Below are 24958 nucleotides of genomic sequence, written 5' to 3'. Positions count from 1 at the left end.
GAGCATCCCGGCTGGAAGGGCCCCAATGATACCATGTTCAACCTCCCAGTTTACATTTGGGGAAACTGAGGCCCAGAGAGGGGTAGTGGCCCTCAGGGTCCCCAGAGAGCAGAAAGCAGAAGAGCAGTCACAAGCCCACTGCCGTCATCTGCTGTGGGTGGGCAGCTCTTCCCCTCAGCCCACCGCCTCATGCTTAAGGGAGTGAGTTAGAACATGCGCAGGGGTCTCCCGAGGAAGTTTGGGGTTTTAATCATGTCAGTGAGAAGGACCATTTCCGGAACTGTGCGTGCCCTAGCGGTGCCTGTGGTTTTGGGCCTGGCACAGCTATTTCAGACCAAGCCACAGGGCCCTATTTATAGGCCGATGCGATTAGGTCGGTGTGGTCAGGAGAGGCTTGCCTGTCCTCTGCCCAGCCCAGCCATGGTGAAGGAAGAGGCCCTCGGGGGCGACTCTGACCCGTGGGTGAGTAGCCGGGGGTCTAGGGTTGTCCCCAAAGCCTGCTTGAAAGAAGGACTCCAGCGGTCCCCGTGCTGACTCCCCATTCAGCCGCTGGCCAGGCCCCGTGGAGAGATGAAACCGGCTCCAAGCCTGTTCTCTCTGGGCTGAATAGGTCCTCCCCGGCCTCCAAGCAGGCCAGGACCCCTGGCAGGCAGGCCGCTCCAGTGTTTGCTCACAGACTGCACCGCAGCCCCGCCTGGCCAGCGTTTGCATCCTGCTGTGGGGCCACACCTCTGAGCCTCGGCCTCTGCTCTTCCCTCCCCCTGCCTGCGGGCTCCCTGCTCCCCAGAGACAACCGCCCACTCTGTTCACCCATCACGGCCCTGCTGCTCCCGTGCTCCTCCCGGCTGGTTCTTCAGGCCTTGGGCGCTTCCTGCCTTGTGTTCCTGCTGCTGAGGAACCCCCAAGCTCACGTGTGCACCCCGCGGGGCCGGGAGGTCCTGAGGCAGAGCCTGATACAGGGAGAAGAGGAGAAAGCCCTGTGTGCTCGGCCCCCTCCTGGGCCGTTCACCTTTCTCGTGTAGATGAGACACTGTCTACGTGCTGTGCTACACAGGAGGTATTTTTAAAAGGTGTGTAGGAGTGAGAGCCAGGCTTTCGAATCAGACGGTCCTGGGTTCCGGACTCTGCTCTGCTCTTCCTAAGTGTGTCACCTCGGGCTGACCCTTTCTGAGCCTCTGTTTCCCCATCTGTAAAATGGGCATGTGCTAGCTTTGGGATGCACTGTCAACAAGACAGAGCTGAGAAGGACTGGCCATGCTGTCTGGCCCATTTTGAGCCTCCTGTGTGCCGCAGTGAGTGCTGCTTACTCGGGGTGGGGGGGCAGGGAAGCGCCCTCTCTAGGGCTCAGTGGGCTTGGAGTCCAGGTGCCCAGCTCCACCCCATGTTCTCCTCCCCTCCCTTGCTTAGCCTCCTGGGCCTATTCTGTTCCCCAGATCTGGGAGGCTTTGTTTGGGGATTGTTTTGCCTAAGAAGTTTCCTCCGTGGTGCCACTGGATGACTCAGAGGCCTGAGTCACCAGGAGGCTGGGGGCCGGGGAGGAATGGAGTGGGTGGAGGAGGGAAGAAGAGAAGGAACCAGGAAGGGGCCTCCATTCCTGCCCAGCCCTCCCCCCCCCCCCACCCCACAGCTCGATGGGCCAGAGCTGGCAGCTCCCCGGCACTGCCTGGCCTCAGTTTCCCCCAGAGTGAGAGGTGCTGGGCGTTGAGTGGTTCCCAGTGTGGGCCGAGCCTCAGAATCCCAGGTTCCCGGGCCCCACCCGGAGCCGTAGACTCCGAGGCTGGGCGTGGGGCCTGGGAATCCGAGTTCTCAGGAGCTCCCCGGGTGATTCGGCGGCGCACCTGCTCTGCGGAGGTGTCTGGGAACCAGGGAGCCCAAGGCTGCTTGCCTGTGGGCCTCAGAGGGGCTGCTCAGCACTGCTTGGCCGTCTCCACTGAGGGAGAGAGCGCTTTTCTTGCTGAATGTCTTGGCAGGATGGTGCCTGGAAAGCACATGGGCTTTAAGCAAACAAACCGGCTTTCTGAAGTGCAATTGACATCAGTTGCTGGAGTAAGTAGACAGATAACTTACCTACATGTAACCCACCAGTTTGAATTACTTCAGTGATTTTTAGTAAACTTTCAGACTTATGCCAAAGTCATCACGAGACACCCAGTTCAAGCACATTTTCATTACCCCTCATCTCCCCTAAAAGGAGCCCGTGCCTGCTGGCTGGCATGCTGCACACCCACCCCCTAATCCCTCAGTGCTCTCCTTTCCGTCTCTTGGGATGCACGGACCTGCGTGCCACTCCCAGCTTCACCCTTTTCTGGCTGTGTGACCTCCTGCAGTTGTCGCCCCTCTCTGAGCCTTTGATTTTTCCCCCTGTTAGAGGGGGAGGTATAGCCTCCTTGTAGCTGTCGTTTGAATTTCACTAATGTGATAGAGTGTCTGATGTGTGGTAGGTGCTGGGGTCGTGGGAGCCTGGCAGGTAGCACACACGATGTGGTACAGACACCCGGCACAGCTGTCACAATACAGCAGACACCCGGTAGGCTCGTCACAAATCAGCAGACACCCGGTAGGCAGGCTCGCTGTGTCTCAGACTCGGGCCTCAGCCCCACAATTGCTGTGTCTCCTTCCGTCCCCACAGCACTTAGTGGGTGAGTGTTAATATCATTTCCGTTTCATAGCCAGGGAAACTGAGGCACTGAGAAGGGGCGTGGCTTGTCGTGGTCGTGGAGCTAACGGGCGGCAGGGCTGGGAACCTGTCCTCCTGGACCTTCACACGTGGGGGTCACGCAGCAAGGGACACATTTCGTGGAGCCAGGACAGGGTTACGGCGCACAGCTCTCCTGGGGCCGGGGCTCGGGATGGTGGTTGTGATGTTGAAAATAGCGTAGATAGACGGTACAGGTCTTTCTTGACTCACTATGGGGTTACATCCCAATAAGCTGAAAAAGTCTCAAGTTTATCAATGCATTCATACACTTTCCAATCATACACTTTTCCTATCTTACCTTCATACATCATAGCTTAGCCTGGCCTACCTTACAAGTGTTCAGAACACTTACACTAGTCTACAGTTGGGCAAAATCTAACACGAAGACTCTTTTTAAATGCTGTCCCAGGCAATTTATTTCATGCTGTACTGTCCATGAACAATAGAATGGTTGTCTGGGTGCAGAATGGTTGTAAGCCTGCCGGTTGTTGCCCTTGGGATCCTGTGGCCGACTGGGAAAGATCGCTGGCCCAGGAAAGATCAACACTCCAAGTACAGTTTCTACTGAACGTGTATTGCTTTTGCACCATCCTAAAGTCAGGAAATCGTGAAGTTGGACCTTTGCAAGTCGGGGACCAACTGTGCAGAGACCCTCATACGGCAGACGTGGCATGATGCGGGGGGCATGATCCAAGGTGTGAGTGACGTGGGACAGGCAGGAGGACCGTGCCCCCCGGATGCACAGGCAGGACACGTGTGAGGGGCGCAGGCCAGGTATGTGATGCCAGGACAAGGTCCCCAGGGTGGGTGTGGGGTTTGATGCTTGGCAGTAAGACACAGAGGGTCCCTTTCTCAGGTCAGCGCCCGGGGCCCCAGCATGCAGTGGCTGGAGCCGGTTTTCTCCTCTCACAAAGGCCTGTCTGTTGTTTTTATTTTTCCCTCCTCTTCTGCCAAAGAGTGGGAGTGTCCCAGAGGAGCGGGGCCCAGGGCAAGTACCCTCCCCGCCCCCCATCCCACCAGCTCAGACCGCAGTCAAGGCTTGGGGCCAAGTCCTTGGCGCTGGCAGAGCCTGCCAGCCCCCCAGGTCCCTGCTGCCAGAGGCAGCTGGGAGGCCCTGGTGGCTGGGCCAGCGCAGAGTAATTTTCCTCTAAGCCTCCCCCGCTCCTGTCCCCCTCCCTGGCTGCAGCTGCTGGCTGTAAGCCTCTGCTTCAGGGCTTAGGGGAGAGGGAGCCCCGCCCCTACGGAGGTGGAGGAGCCGATCCAGCCCTGCCAGCTGCTGTCATGTCAAAGTGCAGGGAGGAGGCTGCAGCTCACAGGCTTGCATTTCTGGAGCCCTCCCGGCATCTGTCGCTCACTCCCTCGTCTCAAGCTCCCCAAGAGCCCGATGAGTAGACTGAGGCTCAGAGAGCCAAAGAGCCGGCGAGGTCTCACAGTCAGAAGCAGAGCCCAGGCTAGACCCCTGCTCCCCTGGCGGCAGGACGAAGAGAGGCAGGAGGTGTCGCAGAGGGTGTCGGGGGTAGCGTTGGGGGACTAGGGGATGAGGCTGTAAGAGCGTGTGGACACCGGATCCCAGAGGGCCTTAGGAGCCAAGCTTAGGAGTCCTGACTTCATTCAGTTTGCGCTGGGGGCTGCGGAAAGGTTTTGAGTCGGGAATGACGTGATCTCTGTGGATAATGGAGAGTTGATGCACCGAGGAAGCTGGCGCAGTGGTTCCACAGGGGAGATGGGGACCCTAAACCAGGACAGCGTCTGGGAGGCCGACGGGGAAATGAGTGTGAAGGGGGAGCGCGCGGGGTTAAGCATCCCTGCTCTGGCCTCAGCCCTTTCCTATCTCCTCGGGGGATGATTCTGGAGTGTCCCAGAGGGTTCTGGAAGCTCTCAGGAGGGGGTACCTATAAGATGAGCTGGGTGATTGGGCATATACCCGGATGGAGGTGAGGCCGGAAGCAGCGCTGGGGAGAGGAGGCCACACCCATTCTGGCTGAGGCCACGCCCATTCTGGCCAAGGCCACGCCCATTCACGGGGAGGCCACGCCCATTCCGGAAATCTGTCACGTGCCAGGCCCTGTGCTCTGACTGGATTTCATTAATTCTTCCAGCTGGTGATGCTTACTCTCTGAGCTGGGAAAGGAACACAAGCATTCCAGTCTTATACCTCTGTTTATATTTGAGAGGGGAAAGGATGTTTTTTAAAAGCCTTATTAAAATGAAAGGGATTAGCAAAGATAAAATATATCTTTGAATCTCTGGTAGTTCTATTGTAGTTCAGCTTTTGAGATAAATTGCAAAGGATTTCTAACCCTGCTATAGCACTTGGAGTTTTTCCGTAACTGATTTTACCGATATCAAGTTCTGGTAGGCCTGGGGCATAATCTGGCTATTCTGTAGCCAAGGACCCAGGCTCAGAAAAGTTGAGTCACTTTGCCCAGGGCCACCTAAGTACTAAGAGACAGGGCTGCGGTTGAGCCCTTGTCCCTTGGGGCGGGGGCAGACCAGAGGAGGGGGAGGGCATCCTGAAGAGATTTGTGGATGCGGTGGGAGGCAAAGTGGGCTCTTGGAGTGCTGGCTGGAGACCCTCTCCTGAGATGAGTCCCTGCCCCTGGCACCAGCTGCGCCTCCAGGTCTCCAGGCCTCGCCCGGGACCCTCCGGCCCTCCATCGCATTGGGGGCAAGGATGCAGCGATGGGTTCGGGAGGCCGGTGGGTGGATTTGCAGGGCCTAGACACATACTGGGGGTGGTTGTGGTTATTGAGCACCTGCTGCGTACCAGGAGCTCCTTCAGTTTTCCCAGACGACCCCCAGGGTAGGACTCATCATCCCATTTTATAGAGGAGGAAATTGAAACGCTCAGAAGGGCCATTTGCCCAAGTGCCCCCTGAGGTAGGGATTCTGGCTCCGCCCATGCTCAGCCTGGACATTATCTTGTTTTCCCCTGGATGGAAGTTTGCACAGCCCTCACCCTGCTGGTCGTTCTTGGTACCCTGAGCTGGCCGAGGCTCCCCTCGCTGTTCTGGGTTCTGTACTGTCTCCTCTGTCCCCTTTATGATTCTCAGAAGTTCTGCCTGCAGGGTGCAAACTGGTGCCTGGAGGGTGGGCTCCCGCTGTTGCTGGCTGTGAGGGGCTCTGAGACAGAGAAAGGCTCCATTTGGAGCTTGCAGCAGGAGGGACCTGTCACTGTTCTCTGAGGTCCTGACACCGTGGTTCCCATCGTGGTGATTATGGGATGAACTTGATCCCCAGACAGATTGGGGGAGGCGGCGCGGCGGTGGGGTAGGGAACCTTGCTTGACCAGAGGCGCAAGCATATTTGCCTCTTGCAGTTCCTTTCAGAATCTGATTAAAGTTCCAGGGCTCGAAGGGTCTTTAGGGATGGGCTGGTTTGCTCATCGCTGTATCTCCTTGGCTGGTCACCACTGGGCCGCTCCGTATCTCTCTGGAAGAAGGGGGAGGATACTGGCATTTTTGAACCTCTGTCTTATGTCAGGCATGATTCTGGAAACTTCCACATGTATGGTCCCGTTCGACCCTCAATAAAATTCATTTTGTTTATTTATTTGGCCGTGCCAGGTCTTAGTTGCAGCCTGTGGGATCTAGTTCCCCAACCAGAGACTGAACCTGGGCCCCCGCACTGGGAGCTGCGTCTTACCCACTAGACCACCAGGGAAATCCCTCCGCTCACCTTTTAAAAAGACATTTTAACCCTGATTTTATACATAAGGAACTTGAGGGTCAGAGAGATGTTAACAGAGGCTTCCCAAGCCCCCAGCAAACAACCACCACAGTTTCCTTAATACGTGCGCACTGTGCTAAGCCCCAAACGTCTTTTACTTTATAATGCTCTCTCAGCGACCCTGGCAAGAAGCTAGTCTAATCCCATTTTACAGATGAGGAAATTGGGGCTCAGAGAGCCGAAGCCACACAGCTGGAAGTGGTAGGCCAGGGATTTAGACCCAGATTTTCCTGGTGGGAGCTCTTTCCACAGTCACACAGACTGTTTTTCTTCCTGCTGGGAAGCCCTGCCCCTCTGCAGCAGGGCGCTGCCCCCTGTGGCTGTTGCTGCTTCTGGCTCTGGTTGGGGCCCCATAGGCCCTGCTGCCCCGGAGGTTGGCAGGTGAGGCTGTGTCCCCCATCCTGTCCTGGTCCTGCTTCACGGTGCCTGGAGTGGGGCCTCCTTGTCCTGCCGACGACGTGCGATTGTGCCTGGACTTCCCTGTCGGTGGGCTGGGGTCCTGGGGCAGCTAGGGGACAGTGGTTCGCAGCTGTTTGCAGCCTCCCAGGGCCGCTGCCTCCCCCGAAGAGGGGAGACCGACTTCAAAGGGGACCTGGCAGGCAGGCACTGGCTCACACCCATGGCCGGATCTGGCTGCTCCCGGGGCACGGGGTCAGGAAGCGGCAGGGCTAGCCCTTTCTGAACGTCCTGTCCTGGCTCTGGGCACTAGGTGGGGTAGCCTCCACAAGCTGGGAAAAAGCCAGTGGCTTCAAGCCCTGGGAGAGGCAGCCTCTTGGAGGTGGCTTCAGCCAAGCCTCCCTGGCCGTCTTCCCAACAGCTGTCCAAGCCTGGGATGGACGGAGCCAGGGCAGAGGTCCAGCTGGCCCTTCCCGGGGGCCTTGTCGTGTTGTGGGCTCAGGCCTCGGCTCTGGCCTGGGGACGGAGACCTCTGTCCTGCCTGGTGCTCGCTAGGTGACTCTGAGAAGTTATACTCTTGCTCTTGGGGTCATGGTCTGCAAAGAGAGGATGGACTATTGAGCGTTGCTACAAATAAGCCCTACTCTGTGCTTCTTGCCCCAGAGCTCCCAACCACCCTGCAGCTGGGCAGCACTATCCCTTTCTACAAGTGAGTGCCCGGCACTCAGAGAGGGAGAGCAACTTGCTCTGGGTCACACAGCCTGGGCCTGAGCTCAAGAATCTCACTGTGAAATCTGTAACCTTTCTCCAGCACCACTAACTGCTCACGCATGGTGTGTACACGCTGAGAGGCCTCTGTGCAGAGAAGCCAGCTCACACACGGGGCACTGACTCGGAGCTCCATCCGTGTTGTGTGTCAGGCCTTGGCCCTCCTCACTGCCCTGTGAGCTCCCCGTTTTACAGATACAGAAACTGAGGCCCTGACCACAGGCGCTGAGTCTCCCAGATTCTAAAACACGTGTTCTTTCAGGTCCCCAGGGCTCCCCATGCTGAGGCCCTGTCCAGTTTTACCAGGTTTCATAACCGGCTTCTCTGTTTACTGACCGTTGTCCTATTTAACAAAACCCCGGCCAGCAGGACGGGTGTTCCCAGGAGGACCCAGAACCCAGCCGTGAGCCAGAAAGCAAACAAGCTCCGAGAAAGAGGGCTGCTCGTGAGTGGCCAGCTGCCTGGGAATCAAGAACAACAGTGTTTGGTGCGAAGAGACGAGAGCAGGGTGGTGTCTTCCAGAAGTGGCCAAGGGCTTTTGTACACTGCGGCCAGGGGCGGAGGGTGAGGCTGCCTCCTCCCAGCGCGGGTAGCTGCCTTGGGAGGCCCACAGAGACACGGAGGCTAGCCTGAGGTCTCCACGGGAGCAGGGCCACAGCTGGTGGTGGGCGGTGGCGGTCCTGCGTTGAACTGCAGGGGAGGGATATGGTTGGATGCTGAAAACTGCCTACTGTGTGGAGCGCTAGGCAGGAGCCAGAAACGCCTGAGATCAGAGGGTGAGGGGTCTCCTGCGGTTCAGAGGAGGGTAGGGGCTAGGGTGTGCGTGCTCTCGGAGCGACTGGTGGCCAAGCAGGCTGCTCCCAGCACAGGGGGCTTGCCTGGCCTGCGTGCCCTGTACACCCTGGGAGTGGCACAGAGTGTAGGCGCCGCGGTTCGCCCTCCGCCCAGAGGCTGCAGCCTGGGGACCTTCCTAGTCATGCCTCTGTCCTGGGTGCTCTCCCAGGTGCAGGGCTGGAGGGCTTTCCTGGGCTGCCCTCTTCAACCGGGGAGGCGTGGCAGGGACGCCACCCCAGAGAGTCCGGGCTGCCAGGCTTGGCTTGGGCTCGCCTGGGGTCAGCAGCTGCACCCCTTCACCTGCAATAGGAGCTGCTGTTCCCTTGCTGCCCAGGCGGGATGGTGCTCGGGGCCCTGCCTGAGCCCCAGATAGAGTCTGGGTGCTGGAGCCAGCCAGACTTGGGCTTGAATCCCAGGAGTGCCTCTTTCCAGCTGAAGGACCCTGAGCAAGTGCCTGGAACTCCCTGAATCTCCGTCTCCTGGTTGCTGTGAAGAGACTCAGGGTCAGAGCCCACCTCCTTTCCTCGCTGTCTCCTCCCAGAGATATGCAGACCCAGAGGTGCGGTGGCATGCAGCAATTAGTGATGCTCTGCCCCCCTTATGTAGGTCAGGGGCTCTGCACTGTCTGCTTCAGAAGGACCTGTAGAGGTGCCCTGGACAAGTGTTCCCATTTTACAGGTGGGAACTTCGAGGCTCAGAGACCTGTAGGTTCCTGATGTGGTCGCAGAGCCAGGATCTGGGGAATCCTGAGGCTGAGAACGAGAGTTCTCGGAGTCAGAGCTGCAGGGCCTGGCCGTTCTTTTCCGTATGGAGACCGGAAGAGCAGATGAGGACGGTGATTTGCCCAAAGTCACCCGGGAAGTCAGCAGCAGAGGGAAGCCTGGCACGGGGTGGGGAGCTCCTCCTTCCTACTTCAAGGTTTTTCTTTTGCACTTGAGCTCTCCCCGCTCTTCTGAACCTGTACATCCTCTTCTGGGCAGGGAGCCCAGGGGCCTGTGGCCCCATCACAGTCTCTGCACATCACTGCCCTGCAGTGAGAGTTTCCAGGCCGTGGATGCCCTGAGGGCAGGGCCCAGGGCCTGTTCTGCGGGTCTCCAGTGCCAGGGACCCAGGCTCCAGAGCTATGTGACAGGCACAGCTGCAGGGGCCTTTGTGATAATTAACCTGGGGTCAGTGACCCTGGGCTGGTGGGCCGTGACCCCTGGGACCAAGCAGAAGGGACTGCTCGGCTGGGCTGGATTCGGCTTAGGTTCACTTGGGGTGGGGGTGGGGGTGACTGGGGATGATAAGGAAATTTCCTCTTCCTGCTGGCTTGAATTTTCCAAATTGTCTAATGAGCAGATATTACTATATCTATTTTTAAGGTATTATTCCTAGATCAGTCTTTAATTAAAAAAAAAAAAGTAAACTACATCAGAGAAACACTTGTAAATAGTTTCAAACCCTATAGCACATTGAAAAATTTTTCACACAAGTGTACTGAGGTGTAATATAGAAACCATTAACAATTCACCCATTGTAAGCGGACAGTGTTATGCCTTTTAGTACCTTTTTCGGTTGGGTAATCATCACTGTAATCCAGCGCTGGAATGTTTTCATCACCCTAAAGTGTTCGCTCGTGCCAGCTGCGGTGATGTGGGTGCCTAACCCCGAATTCTTCATCTCTTTCAAACAAACTGACTTGACAGTTTGGTGTTTACTCTCTTGATTTTCTTAAGGAGAAAGTGTATGCAAAATCAGACACCTGTGTAAAGCAGAAGCGAGGCGCTAGCGTAGAGCCGCTACACACGCTGCTGTCTTGCACAGTGAGGTCACACCGTGCTGGTTGGCTGCCTACTGTATGCTGGTTGGCTGCCTACTGTGTGCCGGGCTCGGCCTGCGCTGGCTCGTGGAGCGGCCCATTGCCTGGCGGCTCCGTGACTTAAGCAGGACCTTTGGGTCCTCTCCAGGTTTCCTCCGGCGACGCTCCAGTGGACACCCTTGCACGTGTATTTCCGTGCTCCTCTGTAAGTCACCCTGCAGGAAACGGCCCTGTTGTCACATTGCGTGTTTTGAATCTGTGTAGATGTCAGTTGCTCTGCGGAGAGGGGAAACTGGGTTATGCTTCCGTCAGGCGCATGTGGGAACAGTGGGGTTTTATCATCCTCCAGATGCCTAGGGAGAGGGAAGAGCTCTCTGAATTTAGGCCAGAGGCGTCCACTGGAGGCTCTGCAGGCCCAGGACCAGACATACAGCCTTGAGAAGCCAGGGGCCTCTTGTGGGTCCCCACAGACACTAAGATAGAATTCAGACTCTTCAGGGATTTCCCTGGTGGGCCAGTGGTTTAGAAAGCCACCTGCCAGTGCAGGGGAGACAGGTTGGATCCCTGGTCTGGGAAGATGCCACATGCCGCAGGGCAGCTGAGCCGGTGCGCCACGACCCTTGAGCCCGTGCTGTAGCGCCCATGCTCTGCAGGAAGAGAAGCCGCTGCAAGGAGAAGCCCGCACGTTGCAATGAAGAGTAGCTCCTGTTTGCTGCAACCAGAGAAAGCCCGCTCGCAGTAATGGAGACCCAGCGCAGCCAAAAATAAGTAAATAAGCAAAACAAAAAACAGGCTCTCTGAGAAACTCTTCACCTATACCCATACGTCTTAAAAAGTATTCAGACTCTTGAGCGTGGTACACGGGCCCTTGTGACCTCTGCTGCCCTCTCGAGCCTCGTCTCTTCCTGGCCCGGTGTTTCAGACAGGATCCCTATCAGTCACTGCAGTGGCCTGCGTTTGCTTGCCCTTTGCCCTTGCTGTTCCCTCCCCTGGAATGCCTCTCTTCTCCATCTCCCTCCTCCCTGTCCTTCAAGGCCCAGGTCACAAGTCCCTTTGTTCGTGAAGCCTTCTTATAATCCCTGCAGTCCGATTTATCTCCTCTGTGTGTGTCCCTTTAGCCCTTTATCTGACCCACAGTCCCCCTTAAACGGGAGGAAGTTGTGTGTGATGGAGGGCAAACTTCAGCCTGATTAGACAGAAGCTGGGCTCCAGGAGGAGCTGGGACGGATGATTGGAGCTTGCAGGGAAGGAGGACAGGAACTCCCATTTACTCACTGGCAGACCAGGCCATTTTCACACACATAGATGGATTGGATTCTCAGCAACTACTTTATACCCATTTACTAGATGAGGAGACTGAGGCAGAGAGGAAGAAAGTAGCTTACCGTGGAGCTGGGCGTCAAGCCCAGGTCTCCAGCTCCTTTGTTCTCTTCCCCGTCGTTGCATTTCCCTGTTACTGAGAAAGGAGATGTGGAATGCAAAGGGAACTAGGAAACAGAAAAATTAAGTCCAGCAGAGTAGTGGGAGGGTGGAAAGAGGGGTTGTTGAGGGTGGGAAGCAGGCCTGGATGAGTCTGAAAAGCACTTATAACCCAATGACTGTAAGTCTCCAGAAGGAGAGTAAGGGATGGGAAGGGAGCCTGGGCGAAGGGGAGGAGGCTCGAATCCTTGTCTTCCCTAAAGAGAACCATAGAGGAGATCTAAAACTGAAAACGCAAGAGCAAAATCAAAACAAACAACCCCCACCCCACCCCCAAACCCCAAACAACAAAGGCTGGTTACCTACGGCATGAAGGCAGACCTCGAAACCGTCAGCTCAAGGAGGAAGCTAGAGGTGGGTTGGTTGCCTGGAGGTACAAGCAAGTGGGGTTGAGAGGTGAAGCTATAAATGAAGTGACTGAATTTAAGGTTTGATTAAAAACAAACTTTTAGCAAAGACCTTTTAGACTTCCCTGGTGGTCCAGTGGTTAAGAATCCACCTGCCGAGGCAGGGGACGTGGTCAGGGAAGACACCATGTGCCTTGGGGCAGCGAAGCCCGTGGGCCACAACTGCTGCGGGAAGAGAAGGCGCTGCAGAGAGAAGCCCGTGCCCCCCTGCTTGCTGCAACCGCAGAAAGCCCTGGTGCATCGAGCTGCAACCAAGAGCAGCCCCAAAACATTTGTTTTAAATAAAAAGTAACTTTTTAATGCGGAAGGAAAGAAGGGTGGTTTTAAGTAAAATAGAGCCTGCAGTCCCAGAAGTGGAGAGATAGCTCGCCCCTCTCTGTTCGGCTTGCTCAAGGGTCCACTGAAGGTCAGCCCCCTGACCCGTGTCCTTAGCTGGTGACAGCCACATGCTGCCTAAGCGGCCATCCACCCGGACCACTTGGGGGCCGGCTTGACTTTCATTTCCTAGTTGTGTGCACGTTGCTTGACGGTCTCAGCTCAGTTCCCACCTCTTTAGAATGGGGCTGTGAATAGTACTCAGTTCATAAAGGATGTTCATGTGATACTGAAAACCTTCAATACCTCTTAGTTAGCTCCTGTGATTTTTTGCTGGAGATGTTGGGGTGGAGAGGGGAGGGGTCCTGTGTGGATCAAACAGGAAACCAAGCGAGGAGGATCCCTGCCGTTCATGCGTGTGTCCATTTAGTGTGCACTGAATTAGCACCTGCTGTATGCCAGGCCTTGTGCCTGGTCTCCACCCCGGAGCTGGAGTGAAGGGGCGGCCGCACCCGTTGGGTCGGTCCCGGTGGGAACCCCGATGTCTCTTAAAAAATCCAGGCCAGATTCCCGCCCCTCCCCGCCCGCGGGGGCCCAGTCCGGCCCTCCGCCCTCCCAAACGGGGCGGTCTCCGGCTGGGGCGGAGTGGGCCGGGCGGCTACTTAAGGTCGGGGCGAGCCTGGCGGCCCGGCTGCCCCCACCTGCCTCCCGGGTCTTCCGCCGCCGTCGCTGCCATGGCTGCGCATCGCTGCGCGCTGCTGGGCGCGCTGGTCCTGGCGCTGGGCGCGCTGTCGCAGCCGGCCCGGCCGGCCACCCCGGGGCGGGGGGCGGCCCAGGCACGGGCCCCGCAGGGGCGAGTGACCGAGGCGCGGGTGAGTGCCCGGGGGGCCCCCGGAGTAACTCTTTATTGTAAGTTCTTGCAGATACAGCGCTAGGAAAAGGGGAGTAATTCAGGTCTAGAATGGAAAACCTGTTTTGTTGCTTTGTAAGTATCTCTTGCTGCTTCCGGGGCTCCGGTGGAGCGGGTGGGCGCCTCCGCCTGGCTGTTTCCCTCCCAACAGGCTAACCTCACCTTGGCCGGATTTCTTCCCTCTGCGCTGCCTTCTGACTTCTTACCCATCTCTGCCGCCCGATTTCTCCTTCCTTCTGCCTCATTTCTCGCCTTCCCTCTGGGATTTCTCCTTTCATTGCAGAGTCTTCCTTCTCGTCTGATTTCTCACAGGATTCCCCTCTTCCTTGGATTCCCCCCTCTTTCCTGTACCGTCTCACCCTCGCCTGTTTCCCTTCATCACTGTCATGTCTCCTCCCGTCTCTGACGCCGCCTCTGCCTTGTCTGGTTTCTCCTGGCTCCAGCTGTTCTTTCATGTTCTCCACTCCGCTGCCTGAGTTCTCCCGTCTGGTTTTTTGACTTCTTCCACCAGATCCGGCCCGAGGTGGCCCGCGCCTGCTGATTGCCCTCGCCTGACTCCCAGCTAACCATCCCTCTCCGCTCCTCCGTTTCCAGCCCCATGCATGGTCTGACCGCCTGTCCCCCATTCTCCACCACCTCGTCTCCAACAGGCTCCCGCAGACCCCGGCTGCGTCCTTTCCCCTTTTCCAAGAAATGGAATTTGGGGGGTGGGGTGGGGTTTTAGGGGCAGGAGGGAGGAGGCCGACAGCTCAGGAGGCCGCTTGGGCTCGGCCATCTAGGCCCTTCTTGGAGATGGGATGGGGCGTGGGGAAAAAGAGCCAAAGCAGGCAGGCCCCTCCCTTCTTGGGGACTCAGTCTCCCGATCTGCAGGGTGGAGCTGGATAATGAACTCTGTGAGGACCCTTATACTTCTCAGGGCCACTGAGGATGCTGGAAGGGTTTAAGCTGAGCCTCTGGCCACCCCCAGATTTACCATCGCCATCTGAGGGGTCTCCCCGTGGCCCCAAAGCTCTTGGAGTCTGGGCCAGTTCCTGTTCTGTCATTTCCTGGCTGGGGGTCCCTGGCTTCACCCCTCTGTGCCTCAGCTGCTGCATCCAGTTGGCACTAAGACAGGAAGGGAGAAGGGAGGGAGAGCCTTCTGTTCCCCCATCACCAGGGAGACAAGAAGGAGCGAGAGATGCTGGCCAGGGCAGGGCTTGGAGCCTAAACTCTGCCCTGTGTGCTCATCTCGTCGAGGGCAGGGTCCTAGGACGCGGTGGGGAGAGTCAGGCTCAAGTGAGGTGCTCTTGGTGCTGGAAACCAGCCTCCCTCGTGCCCCAGGGTCTGTCCCCGCCACAGTCCCTGCCCCTGCTCAGGCTCTGCCCTTTCTCTTGCAGCCGAGCAGCATGGTGGTGGAACACCCCGAGTTCCTCAAGGCAGGGAAGGAGCCTGGCCTGCAGATCTGGCGTGTGGAGAAGTTCGACCTGGTTCCCGTGCCCCCCAACCTTTACGGAGACTTCTTCACAGGCGATGCCTATGTCATCCTGAAGACGGTGCAGCTGAGGAATGGGAACCTGCAGTATGACCTCCACTACTGGCTGGGTGAGATGGCCCCGCCCGGCCCCGCCCCGGCCCCGCCCCAGCCCCTCTGCTGTAAAGCACAGACCTTTGAGACCTGGTCCCCAGGAAGCCCCGAAGGGAATTCAGCGATTACTGAGCATCAAGTAAGTGCCAGGCCCTTGGTTACACGTTCCCAGGACTCCAGAGGCAGCCTCCCCGAGTTCAGACCCCAGCTGTGCCCTTTGGCAAGACATGCAGTGTCTCTGTGAATTGGATGTGATGATTGCTCCGGACTCCCTCCTAGGACTGTTGTGAGGGTTAAACAGGCCACCGTCTATGGACTCAGAGTGGGCGGCGACTTAGAAATCCGGGACCCGCCCTTTCCAGCCAGATTCTAGTTTACCCTTCCGAGTTGGGAGCCTGAAGTCCTGCGGTGGCTCTTATGTATGACCCCGTGAGTCCTGGCCCCTCCCTGTGCCTGATTTCTCTGATGCGCCCTGGCCTGACCTCAGGGGAGTGAGTGCTGGGAGGACTCTTAGAGACCTTGGAGCCAACTCCTGCCTCCCCCATTATACAGATGGATTCACCGAGGCTAACAAGAGACAGAGCCTTTCTCAGCTTCTCCAGCCAGGCTGGGGCACTGCCGGGGGCTCTGGATGCCGCCTCTGTGGGCGGCCGCTGGCCGGGAGCCAGGCTCATGCCGCTCTGATGTCCCACAGGCAATGAGTGCAGCCAGGACGAGAGCGGGGCAGCCGCCATCTTCACCGTGCAGCTGGACGACCACCTGAACGGCCGGGCGGTGCAGCACCGCGAGGTCCAGGGCTTCGAGTCGGCCACCTTCCTCGGCTACTTCAAGTCCGGCCTCAAGTACAAGGTGGGTGCCGGGCAGCGGGGACAGAGGCACCAGTGGCCGGGCTCACTCCTGCCCGTCCACCTTTCAGGCTTGTGCAGGTGTGTAGGCAGACAGGCCGGAGCTCAGCCCTTGGGGTTGGCTAGCCCTGGCTTTGAGTTTCGGGCCCTTGCTAGCTGTGTGACCTTGGACAAATCACACACCCTCTCTGAGCCTCTGGTCTCTTATTAAATTGAGAGAAGAAAATTTCCATCACTCCACGAGGTGGTTTGCCTCGCCCTAGCAGTAAAAGGTGGGCCACACAGGCCCTATGCCCTGTGCGTAGCATTTGCCCTATGCAAACCCAGCATCCCCAGGGCTTGAGCCTACATCCTTTAGTCCTGAGGCCCTGCCAACAGAGCGGCCTATTTTCGATATTTGAAAGGCGACCTTTGATCCCATTCTCTTTCTGTTTGTTGAACTCTGAAGACTCTGAGCTCCAGCCCCTAGTCAGGTGGGGCTGAGCAGAGCCACGCTGGGAGCCCCAAGAGGCTGTTGCCAATATGCTCTGTGACTGCTGGCAAGACACTCGGCCTCCCTGAGCCTCCCTGTCCTCTTCGGTTACATGAGAGCCGCTTGCACCTGCCCTTCAGACGTGGGGAGAGGGTGTGGTGAGGGCAAGCTGGAAGATGCCGTGCACGGGGCCTGGCCTCTTGGAAGGGGGTTCTCTTTGGTCAGCATAGGGAAGGGATCACAAGCTTTGATGGCCTTAACGTCAGAAGGCAGACCTCTTATTTTAAGGGAGGGAGGAGAAACTGAGGCACAGAGAGGTTAAGGAGTGGTCCAGGTCACACAGCAAGTCAGCCTCCGAGCCAAGACCGGAGCCCATGTTTCCTGACTCCCAGCTTTTTTCCAGTACACCAATCTGCCTCTCGTGAGCCCAGGGTAGGTATTAAGCTTCATCTACGCTGCTAATATGCTGCACGACCTTCGAGAAGCCATTGTCCATCTCTGGGCCTCCAGTGTCTCTGTGTTAGCAGGGTGGTGGTACTTTCTGCCCAGCGGACACACCAGGGCTTCCCAGGTGGCGCTAGTGGTAAGGAACCCACCTGCCCCTGCAGGAGATGTAAGAGACATGGGTTCCATCCCTGGGTGGGGAAGATGCCCTGGAGGAAGGCGAGGCAGCCCACTCCGGTATTCTTGCCTGGAGAATCCCATGGACAGAGGAGCTTGGTGGGCTGCAGTCCACCGGGTCGCAAAGAATCAGACACGAGAGCAGTGACTTCGCACGATGCTGTCTGTCCAGCTGACACGCCAGGGATTAGATGATGGGAAAGCTCTAGAGATGGCAGAGGGCAGGGTGTGTCCTGGGAAGTGGGCCTCAGCCCTGGGCTGGGTGAAGCTGGGCTGGATTCCCTGGAGCCTCCCAGCACCCCTGTCAGCCAGTTCATCCCTCCCTGGAACTCCTTCTACAGAGCTGTCCCAGCTCTACGTTTTCTGGAGTCTCCTCTGGGGCCCTGGTACCAGCAGGAGAGGAGTTAGGAACCCAGACCCTGGATGGGGAGAAAGACCAGGACTTTTTGCAGCTCCTAGGGCAGAAAGTAGAAGGAGCGCTTAACCAGGAGTTAGAGAGATTGGCCCTAAGGCCGCCCTTCTCCCTGCCGCGTGCCTCTGCATGGTGCTGGCACACGCTCCCGTTTGTCCTTCATTCCAGCAAGTACTTATCAGGCCCCTTGAGCAGCAGTGCCTGCTTCCTGGTGTTGCTGTGTGGACAGCAGCAACTTAACTTGTGAACACACTAAGCGGCTGACGGAGCTGGTAAGCGATTGAGCTGGGATTTAAGCCCAGATACGAAGGGCCTAGTTCACAGAAACATTTGGAGACTCTCTGGCCTCGTATCTTAGCCCAGATGGAGCCCAGGCATTTGCATGTTTAGCAAGCCTCCTCCCTGCTCTGGTGATTTTCCCGAGATGTTCTTGGACCGTACATACTCTGAGGATGCTCTAGGGGAGGGGCTCCCAACCCCTCCTGCCTTTGGCTTCTGTCCTCAAAGGCCCTGCTTTTGGTGGGAACGTGAGGTCCACGGCCGCTCCTGTCTTCCCCCTTCTGCAAGTGCTCTGGTCGCCCCCGCCCTTGGCCGGCCCAGCCCAAGGCTCTCGGCCTGGCGCCCTCATCAATTATGGATCTCCAAGGAGCAGAGCTTGTTATGCAAGACTTGTTTCTGTGAAAGCCTGCTCCTCGCAGCTGGTTCTGTGCTCGGGGTGTGAGCAGGGGCAGGGAAGGGATGAGAGCCCCTAGAAAGGGCTTTCCTAGGGCCCATCTTATCTTGTTCTGTGACCCTCAGATCCTTCAAATGCACTGGTTTTGATCCCTCCTCCTCTTTTTCTTCTTTCTCCTCCTCTTGACTTTCGGATAGAACCCCAGAGACCCCAAGGAGCTGGGTTATCTGAAACCCTTTGTTCTAGCAGAGTCTGGGCTGGGCTGAGTCCTGGAAGCCCCTGGCCCCGAGGAACGCGGTGGGAAACCCACAGAATCCCTTGGGTCCTTGCTGTCCTCCCTCCTGTTTTTAGATAAGGAACCCAGAAATTAGAGGGTGGAGGGGATCAGTGCCAGTCAATAGGTTTTTCTTCGTTTTATAAAGAGCTTAACATATTTTTAAAAGGTAGATCTTTACAGCTTTTACCTTTCTGCAGACTACAAGTATAATACACACTTATTGTAAAATGTCAAACATAGAAATAAGGCTTTTAGTAAGTAAAAGTTGCCCATGATTCTACTCTTAGAGATATACACCAAATGGTCTGTAATTTTTCTTTATATATGAACATAAGATGTGTATATTCAGATATAGATATAGACTTTATCCTGGCCTCCCAGGTGGCACTAGTGGGGAAGAACCCGCCTGCCAGTTCAGAAGACGTAAGAGACCCGGGTTCGATCCCTGGGTCAGTAAGATCCCCTGAAGGGAGGCATGGCAACCCACTCCAGTGGAGGAGTGCCAATCTCTTGCCTGGAGGACTCCATGGACAGAGGAGCCTGGCGGGCTGCAGGCCACAGGGTCGCACAGAGTCGGACACGACTGAGCGACTAAGCCCAGCATGGCATGTGATTATACAGGGCTCCCCGGTGGCTCGGTGGTGAAGAAACCACGTGCCGATGCAGGAGGCATGGGTTCCATCCCTGGGTCAGAAAGCTCTCCTTGAGAAGGAAGCGGCAACCCACTCCAGTGTTCCTGCCGAGAAAATCCACGGACGGAGGAGCCTGGCGGGCTACAGCCCCTGGGGTCACAAGAGTCAGATACAAAATTAGCAACTAAAACAACAAAGATACATATATATATATATATATGTGTGTGTGTGTGTGTGTGTGTGTGTGTGTGTGTTTATCTTCACTTTAATTTGGAAAATAGCTTTTTAAAAAATTTTCCATTAAATTTTTTCAAATAATTTGATGCCAATCTCTGTCCACTAATGATTAGACCACAGAAAGCAGCAATCAATCTTAAATATTAAAGTAAAAATGATAAAAAATAGTAAAACTTTACAAAAAAAAAAACCTTGCCCCTTATGCTTGGAGAGTCACTAATGTCTCCTGAGAGCTGGCTTTTGTTTTTGTATTAACTGATCTTCCCAAGTCTAAGTTCCTAGATCAGTAAGATTAGAGGAGTTAATTAATCAGGAAATGCCTGTCCACACTCATTAGAAATCTGTAGCTTTTAATTTATAAATTCATATACAGAGAATTTACTGGAGCTGAGATTTATGACATTGAACAGCCTTTTTCCTTTTTTAAAAGAAAAGTTTCTATTTTTTTGACAAAAAATAGAAGGCACGCTTGAACAAGTAAACCATTTTAGGGATGTATTAAAAAATGTTAAGGGTCTTCCTCTTCCCTCATTTTCCCATTTCCTCCTCTCTAAGGAATCCATGGAAATGGTCGGTGTGTCCGTTCAGCACCTTTGGGAAGGCTTTTCAGATCCGCTGTCTCTTTACCCTCACATATGGGGTCCCGGGGTGAGCACTGCCCATAGACACTCAGGAGGTCCTGGGCTGGTGGACCTGGGCAAGGCTGGTCCCAGGAAGGGCAGACTTGGGGGTGAAACTTCCACCAGTTAGCTGGGACCCTGGGCATGGGGCTGGACCTCTTTGCACCTCAGTTTTCTTGCCTGAAAAGTGGGGTGATGAGATTTGCGACCTCAGGAGTTTGTGGGGACCACATTGCGCGTCCGTGACAGAGGAGCCTGGCATGGACTTGGTAGGGGGCAGCCTCCGCGGCCACTCCCAGATGAGCATGGGGCACTGGATCGTCTTCCCCAGCTGCCCTTCCTTACATGCTTCCCAGCTGGAAGGCCTCTGAAGCCGGGTGGGAAACAGGGCTCTGAGAAGACCAAGGCGGTCCTGCTGAGCCCTACCAAGCAGGTGCTGTGGCAAGGCTTCACGCTGGTACCGAGAACGGGCACCAGAGGGCGCTCCCACTCACAACAGCGAAAACACGTTTCTACTTGATGACCCTGCTCAGAACAGTGGTTTGTTCCTGCCTCCCATCCTGGATGACCCTAGTGACCTGGGCTCTAAGACAACCTGCTGTTGGGCGAAAATGTGGGCCTTACAGATTCGTCTGCACCCGGGTTTGAAACCTAGCTCCGCCACTTATTAGCTCTGAGATCTCAGGCAAGTCTCGCTGCTTCCGGCACCCGTTCTCCGCGTCTGTGTATCTGATGGTGATAATGACGCCTCCCTCACAGATGAGTCCTGCAGAAGGCCCAGCGCAAGGGCATTGTCATGTCACAGCCAGTTCTGTGTTGCTTGCTGTGTGTGGATGTAACAGGAACCCAGTCACACTCCGTTTGTCCCTTGCCCTCGTGGACTCAGTGCAGCAAGTCAGACCTGGCTTTGCTCTGCAGGGTGAGGCGTCAGCAAGGGACCTGGGTGGGGGGCAGGGGGTGGCCGCAGTTCCGGCCCTAGTGGCCCGGGACGTGTGCGGCTTCGGAAACGGGAGGCAGGGTTACACTCCGTGGCTCTGCCGCTGCCCACTGAGTGCCCCTGAGCACGTCGCTTCCCTTCGCTGGTCTTCAGCATCTGTGCAGTTGAGTTCCGTCGCTCAGTCACGTCTGACTCTTTGCGACCCCTTCTTCGGTATACTCACGGGTAAGATGGGAAGCTTGTGAGCGCCTTCTCTTCTGACTTGACCTCCCTGGGGCTTGGGGCCTGTGAGCATCCAGGGCTGGGGGCTGCTCATAAGGACACCCAGCCCACTTGACTTTCTCCTGTCCTGAGGGTAGGTTTTTTTTCGCCTGGCTGGGCGGGTTTTTCTCTAGTTGTGGTGCGTGGGCGTCTCATTCCGGGAGCCTCTCCTGTTGCAGGGCAAGGGCTCTATAGCACCGAGGCTTCAGCGTTTGCCGCGTGTGGGTTCAGCAGCTACGGTTCCCGGGCTCCAGAGCACAGGCTCGATAGTTGTGGCCCACTGGCTTAGCTGCTCCGAGGCATGTGGGGTCTTCCCAGACCAGGAGTCAAGCCCAGGCCTCCCGCATTGGCGGGCGGATTCTCCACCCCTGAGCCACCAGGAAAGCCCCCACGGGCAGTTTTGACTGCTTCTGGGAAGCCCTCCTGAACTTCCCCGGGACTCGATGGTGACTGCGGAGGGCGGCACAGCAGGGGCTTAGATCGCAGTTGCAGAAGGAGGAGGCCTGAGGCTCAGAGAGGGCAAGAGACTTACCCAAGTCCCCCAGCACTCTAGTGGCTGGGCAGGGACTTGGGCCTGAGGTCAGTGTTCTGTCGGTTACCCACGGCTGCCTCTGAAGGCTCAGCTGTGGAACTTGCTGAAGCATCATGGGAGGGGGAGGGGGCAGTCTTGACTCTTCCTAGAGAGCCTTGAAGGATGGGAAAGCTTTGAACCAGCGCTTCTTAAAGCGGGTTTTGCAGAACACTTGAGCTGCACGCAGGATGTGGAAGAGAAAAGCAGTTTCTTGACTCAAGGCAGGGTAGTGCTCTCTAAAACATGCCAAGCGAGCGTATTTACCCTTGGACTTCCCAGTGCCTTTATGATGTGGATGTGTGTTATGTAGCAGTCAGGGGGCAAGTGAAGGGCATGCCTTGTGCTTCCCTGATCTTGGAATCCTTTCCTTGCAGAATATCTTGGGGGATTAGTGTTCCTTAGAACATTCCCTGGGGAATGCAGGTTTTGAGAAGGGAATATTTATAGCATTTTGATCCAGGAAAGTGGCCCCCCCGGGTCTTTGTTAGAGCACGAGATTCAGAAGGCTGGCAGCAAGGTGCAGAGGTGGGGTGTCTGCTGGAAATCCACTGGTGCATGGGCCACAACGCCCTTCAGATCGTTCCTGTCCGTTCCCAGACCTTCCCCCCTGGACTAACGCTGTCTCCTTACCCAACAGAAAGGAGGCGTGGCATCAGGATTCAAGCACGTGGTCCCCAACGAAGTGGTGGTGCAGAGACTCTTCCAGGTCAAAGGGCGGCGTGTGGTCCGTGCCACGGAGGTGCCTGTGTCCTGGGAGAGCTTCAACAATGGCGACTGCTTCATCCTGGACCTGGGCAACGTGAGTCCTGCCCTGCCCTTTCTCAGGGGCCGCTGGAGTGCCCCAGGCTTGACCTGGGGAGGTGGGCTCATCCATGTGAGCAGTATGAAGACACAGTGGGGCGGGTCGCAGGGGCACTGGGCCCTGTGCTGTGTGTGTGAGTCAGAGGCACCCACAGAGACTCAGGTGGAGATGCGCGTGGTGCATAGACTCAGACCCGTCACCCGCATGCACACAGGCCTGTGAACGGCTTGGTGGACGTACGGTCCCCCTGACGTGTTGATGTGCATGCTTTGTGTATCTTTTATTCATAGTGACTCGCTGGCAGGTATATGGCGGGCATGTTCAAAAACGATAGGCTCTTGAAACACAGCCAATATGTTATAATAACTGCAAATGGCATATAGTCTTTAAAAACTGTAAGTCACTGTGTTGCACCCCTGAGGCTTATATAGTATTGTAAGTCAACTGTACCTCAATTAGAAGAACCATAAGCTCCTGCCTAGCAGGGGTAGGCGTGTCACCATGATGAATGTCTGCACGTGGAGACTTGGGGGTGTTGCTCGAGGACCCGCGTGTGTTGTGTGGTTGCACGTGCTCACTAGTCTGTGGCTCGCTCGTGTGGGTAAGTGTGGGAGGCACTTACCGGACCCACCGTGCAGACGTGTGGCTTTGTACACATTCTTGCCAAGTTCACACACAGGCATCCCTGCAGGAGGGCGTGGCCAGACGTCCTGTCCCCAGCCTCATGTATGCATGAGGCGCGATGTCTGTTGGAGAGGCAAAAGGCAGCCCACTGCAGTACGCTTGCCTGGGAAATCCCGTGGGCAGAGGAGCCTGGTGGGCTGCAGTGCACGGGGGTTGCAAAAGAGTTGGACGTGACCTAGCAACTTGCCAGCAGACAGACACACACACTGAGTGTGAGCTTGTGATGGAAGTGCGACAGACACACGGAGGAGCGTGTGAATTCTGCGGGTGCTGCTCGATGGGTCTGCCGGAGCGGACGTGCCCGTGTAGTTAACACCAGCTCGAGGAAGAACTCCTCCAGCCCCGGGAGGCCCTGTGTGGCCTCCTCAAGTCCCTTCCTCCCCGTAGGTAACCCTCACCCCAGAGATCCTCCACCAACAGTTCCCCCTGTTCCTGAACCTCATGCTCCTGGAACCTTTCCTGTTGGCGTCTGACTCTTTCTGCCCATCATTCCCTTTGCAAGGGCCATCCATATTGCCGCTGTCTTCAGCTGTAGCTTGTTCCTTCTTGTTTTATAAACTTTGCCAGTGTCTGCTCTACTGTTGACGGACACTTGGGAGAGTTTGGGGCTCTTCCAAGGGATGCAACTCAGCCTTCTTGCACAAGCCTGTTTTTAAAACAGTTAGGTACACAATTTTATAAATGCTAACATTAATTCATGATTATTCTGCATGAATGAAAATCCATGGTAGAAAAAGAAAGAAAGGGAAATACCATCCGTTCAGTAATTCTCAGGGATGATGCTGAGCCGTCTTGCCAGCAAGCAGTCTGAATCAGACACTGCGATCTTGCACATGTCTTTTCGTGGACATTGCTTTACTGCTGGGTGTGTTCCCAAGAGAGGGGTGGCTGGGTTGTAGGATATTTGCATATGGAGCTTTAAAAAGGCACAGTCAAATGGTTTTCCCATTTCACTCCCGCCCTCAGGCAAACATTTTTACGCACATTCTGTAGGTAGGTGCACCTGTGAAAAATGCAGATCCACAGCAGACACCCGCGCGCCCGGGCACACACAAGTGACACCTGCTGTGCTTGGACGGGGGTGTGCGTGCTCCCCCAGCGCTCATCTGGGCAAGCAGAGAACAGGCGAGCTTGTCATGTCGCTCGGCCGGGCGTCCGTGAAGGTGGGCGGGGGCGCTGCCTCACGCGGGGCCTTTGTCTTACAGGACATTTACCAATGGTGTGGCTCCAACAGCAACCGCTTTGAGAGGCTGAAGGCCACACAGGTGTCCAAGGGCATCCGGGACAACGAGCGGAGCGGCCGGGCCCGCGTGCACGTTTCCGAGGAGGGCGCTGAGCCTGAGGCCATGCTCGAGGTACCTGCGGCCGCATCCCGGGAGCTCAGGGTGGGGCTGAGCAAGGGAACAGGGGGCTCATTCTTTCTCTCCATCCAGTAGGCAGTTGTGGGGTGATTTTGTTTTTCTCCCAAGCCGAGGAGTCTCCCCCTGACCTTCCCCAGACTCCCCTGAGAGGTGGGGCTGGCATCCCAGGATCCAGTGCATCCGGGCTGTGAGCCACACCCTTCTGCCAAGAGGGTGGGATCCTCTAAAGAAGCTGAGCAGGAGGGTCTTGGCGTCTTCTGAGGACAAGCCTGGTGCTAGAGCCAGGCCAGAAAGAGACAGTGGAGACCCAATCCCCTCTTTCCTCTTCTGAACATTCCAATTAGTTTATAACCCATTTCGTCAACTGCATGGTGGGCATCGCCAGCCAGTGTGCTTTGAGGACATATCAATAGAGGCAAAGGTCCCTGGGAAAAGGAGGAGACCACAGGCTCTGCTTCGTGCCGCCTGTCTCTCCTGCTTGTCTGGGGACGTTGAGCGCTGGTTTTTAGGAAGAGCAGACGGTGATTGTTATGGGGAAAGAGCCTGGACGCCAAGCATGGCTTGAGAGGGGCAATAGCTGGGGCCATTGAGGCTGGAGATAGCGCAGAATGGAGGCGTGAAAATAGATTCTAATGTCGCAGGGATATGGGTT

General features: G+C 56.3%; 1 protein-coding gene across 6 annotated transcripts in view; it reads left to right on the top strand.

Annotated features, from left to right (window-relative positions):
- Positions 1 to 24958, top strand: part of GSN (gelsolin) — a 62871-nt gene that overhangs the window by 19256 nt on the left and 18657 nt on the right. Inside the window, exons 1-6 of one of the 6 annotated variants that reach the window (XM_069575221.1) lie at positions 10209 to 10431; positions 13342 to 13412; positions 14714 to 14918; positions 15596 to 15750; positions 22097 to 22258; positions 24151 to 24300. In XM_069575221.1, coding sequence (XP_069431322.1) covers positions 13389 to 13412; positions 14714 to 14918; positions 15596 to 15750; positions 22097 to 22258; positions 24151 to 24300 — 696 coding nt within the window. In that variant the 5' untranslated portion in view covers positions 10209 to 10431; positions 13342 to 13388. Of the gene's footprint in view, positions 1 to 298; positions 463 to 10208; positions 10432 to 13053; positions 13300 to 13341; positions 13413 to 14713; positions 14919 to 15595; positions 15751 to 22096; positions 22259 to 24150; positions 24301 to 24958 lie in introns of those variants that run through there. The other 5 variants (XM_069575219.1, XM_069575220.1, XM_069575218.1 and 2 more) reach the window with 5 other exon arrangements.

Source organism: Ovis canadensis, chromosome 2 (genome assembly GCF_042477335.2).
Source record: "Ovis canadensis isolate MfBH-ARS-UI-01 breed Bighorn chromosome 2, ARS-UI_OviCan_v2, whole genome shotgun sequence".
NCBI classification, from domain to species: domain Eukaryota; kingdom Metazoa; phylum Chordata; class Mammalia; order Artiodactyla; family Bovidae; genus Ovis; species Ovis canadensis.
Note: the sequence above shows the minus strand (reverse complement) of the source record. Positions and strands in the feature narration are given on the sequence as shown.